The sequence below is a fragment of the Sinocyclocheilus grahami genome, unplaced genomic scaffold (assembly GCF_001515645.1).
Source record: "Sinocyclocheilus grahami isolate Dianchi unplaced genomic scaffold, SAMN03320097.WGS_v1.1 scaffold180.1, whole genome shotgun sequence".
Lineage (NCBI taxonomy): Eukaryota > Metazoa > Chordata > Actinopteri > Cypriniformes > Cyprinidae > Sinocyclocheilus > Sinocyclocheilus grahami.
The window spans coordinates 701,447-704,445 of record NW_015505359.1 but is presented as its reverse complement, the minus strand read 5'-3'; the positions used below and the strand labels follow the sequence as shown (position 1 = coordinate 704,445).

The 2,999-nt window shown below is 39.5% G+C and overlaps 1 protein-coding gene across 2 annotated transcripts in view; it reads left to right on the top strand.

The window, feature by feature from the left end:
• Nucleotides 1-2,999, top strand: part of usp42 (ubiquitin specific peptidase 42) — a 23,513-nt gene that overhangs the window by 17,044 nt on the left and 3,470 nt on the right. For both annotated transcript variants that reach the window (XM_016284129.1, XM_016284130.1), the window contains exons 14-15: nt 940-1,034; nt 1,410-2,306. In XM_016284129.1, coding sequence (XP_016139615.1) covers nt 940-1,034; nt 1,410-2,306 — 992 coding nt within the window. The remainder of the gene's footprint in view (nt 1-939; nt 1,035-1,409; nt 2,307-2,999) is intronic.

Sequence of the window (2,999 nt, the reverse complement as noted above, 5' to 3'; positions counted from 1 at the left end):
AATCACAACACCACGGAGACCCGAGAAAAAACTGGGATTAAAGTCCAAAACATGACTTGAAATAACCTAACAAATCAATCGGGGCTAAAGCAGTTCCATAAACGACAAATTAAGTTCACACAATCTCACTATTTTGTGCACGCTTATTCTTAAGCAGCCCTTAATGTCGATCATGGATCAAATCGATCCACCATGACAAACAGTATCTGTGCTGTTTAATGCATTTGAGACGTTGTGTTTTCCTCAGTGCATAACTGACATGTCACAGGTATATTTTTCATCTGTAAATGTTAGAAAGTCATGCAAATATATCCATTTTGCTGTCATGAGTGGGCGAGGCTGACGCGAGTGAACGAGCGCTGCTGCATGCATGCACGCTAAACAGACGGTGCGCAATCGAATAGGAGCGCAATAATTCTGAGTAAAATATACATTTTGCTAAAATATTTGTTGTTAGACATTAAATGTGCCTTTTTTGGTCAGTGTTAGAGGAGCTCAGCTTAGTCTGATAGTTAACCTGCTTTAGACCAGGTTACTTTCCCAGCACAAGTTGCCACAGTGACTGAAGTTGATCTATGTTAAATTTGCTTAATGGAACCAAATAATTTGACAATGAGTCAGACTAACTGAAATAAGCCTGGCTTATTTGGTTAACTTGTTTTATGAAACAGGCCTTGAGGCATTAAAAGTGATCATATTTTCTCCATTGCATATTATTGCATCGAATCGAAATCGGATCACACAGCATCGTAATAGGGGTGAATTGTATCGGATCGCATCGGTAGCTGCTTCATATGTATCTTTAATGTATCGTATCGTTGGCTATGCATCGAGATGCGTGTCGTATCGGCCTCAGTCATGAGATGCACATCCCTAATATACATATATATAAATAAAAAAAAAAAATTTTTTGCTAAAGTGTTTTGTTCTTTTTTTCAGGTTGTGGGTGCACCACATTCTTCATCACAGATTGCTAATTCGTCTAATAGTTCAGACTTGCAATTCAGCTTAAAGTCTGGATACAGTGACTCGAGGTGGGACGCTCAAACACAATGTTTTTTTTTTTTGTCGTTTGATCTCTTAATGACTATCCATTTTTCGTAGTGTACACTGTTGTGATGCTTAAATTTACTTGTAGCAAGTGTTATTTTAGAAATATTTACTATTATAGTATTTATTAATACTTTGAATTAGCTTTTATTTTTGTTATCAGTTCTCATTTTAATTGTAGGGTTTTTTTATGTTGTTTTTTTTTGTTTCTGTTTAGTTCTTCAGTTTTAGTAATTTTAGTACTTCAATTTAAACTGTTTTGTCTGGTAGTTGCCAAGGCAGCATTTCTAATTTAAAGTTTTTCATCTTAAATTTGGTGTTTTTTTTCTCATTAATTAATTAATTCATCCATTCAACAGCTCCAAACCAACAAGTACTGATGGCCAGCTATGTTTCTCATCTTCAAGAAAAAGGATAAACCCCTCTTCAGACTCTTCATCTCAGTCTGCTTCACAGGTACAGTCTGCGTCTTCATCTAATGCCTCATTGGTCTCAAAGACTACGGACACTGACCTTCATGCCTCGATTCAGAGCCATGACACCCATGCAGTGGCTGGCATGTCAGATTTTCAGGGCAACAACAGTCATGTTGGTGATGGTCACATAAGTCCACGCAGATTAAAGGAGGAGTTCACGTGCAGTGAAGGAGAAAGCAAAGAGTCAAAGCCGTCACACTTAGACAAGTTTGGCTCTGGAGATGGACGGAGTGAGGACCGGAATAGGGTTTTAGAGCGGCCAGACTTTACTTCAACTGTGAAAGACAGGGACCGATACAAGCACTATAGGGAATACAACGAAAGAAGCCAGAGCCGCTATGGTCATAGCTATCGAGAGAGTCGTCCCTTTAGAGAGCGTTCCACCAGTAGAGACTGGCATCACAGAGATCGTGAATGGGAGAGACACTGGGACAGATTCTCACACCACCGTCGAGAGCACCACCATTCCCAAAGAAGACCCAGAGAGGAACGTGACCGGAGTAGGGATAGGAAATTTGTGAGTGATGCTTATCGTCCTTCTGGACACCATAACCGGGATGGATATTCCAGTCACAGCCATCGTGGGGTGGATGGTGGCTGTGGAAGGACGTCCCATACAGTGAACGGTTCTAAAGTGAGACCCTCATCTCCACATTCTATCAGCCCACTGCCTGGACATTACAAATGGAAACGCAGTCCATCGGCTGATGCAAGACAAAGCTCTAATGAGTGCCGAGTGAAGAAATCCAAAAAGAAAAAAAGAAGCAAAGAAAAGCACAGGTGACTCTTTTTTTTTTTAGCATTCTTTGCCTACTGCTTTCTTTTGCTCTGGATTTAAAGATTTATTCAAACATGTATCAAATGCACTAATAATAATAATAATAATAAAATATGAAAAGCATAAACGAAATTCTTGCAAAGAAAATCTTAAAGGGTTAGTACACCCAAAAATGAAAATTAGCCCATAAATTACTCACCCTCAAGTCATCCTAGGTGTATATAACTTTCTTCTTTCAGACAAATTCCTGTCTGAGTTATATTAAAAAATTGCCTTTGATCTTTCAAGCTGTTTAATGCCACTCAGCGGGTGTTGCATGCATCAGTCCAAAAGAAGTTAAATAAAAAGTGCCCATCCATAAAAAAGAAAAGTATCTCACACGGCTCTGGGGGGTGAACAAAGGCCTCCTGTAGCGAATCGATGCATTTTTGTAAGAAAAATATCCATATTCAAAACGTAATAATCACTTTAATGTAGCTTGCGCCAACAGTCCTACACGGAAGCAGCTCCAGGAGCATGACGTGTGAGGTTGGCTTTGCACATGCGCAGCTCAGAAGTGACGAATGCAGAAACGCAGCGGAGAGATCAAAACAAAACAACTGTCACTTATTAGAAGTACAAAACAAGGATTTGTAAAGAAGAATGTCGGAGGATTTCGATATAAGCCAAGAGGAGACTGGTTTTCCTTTGCTAAA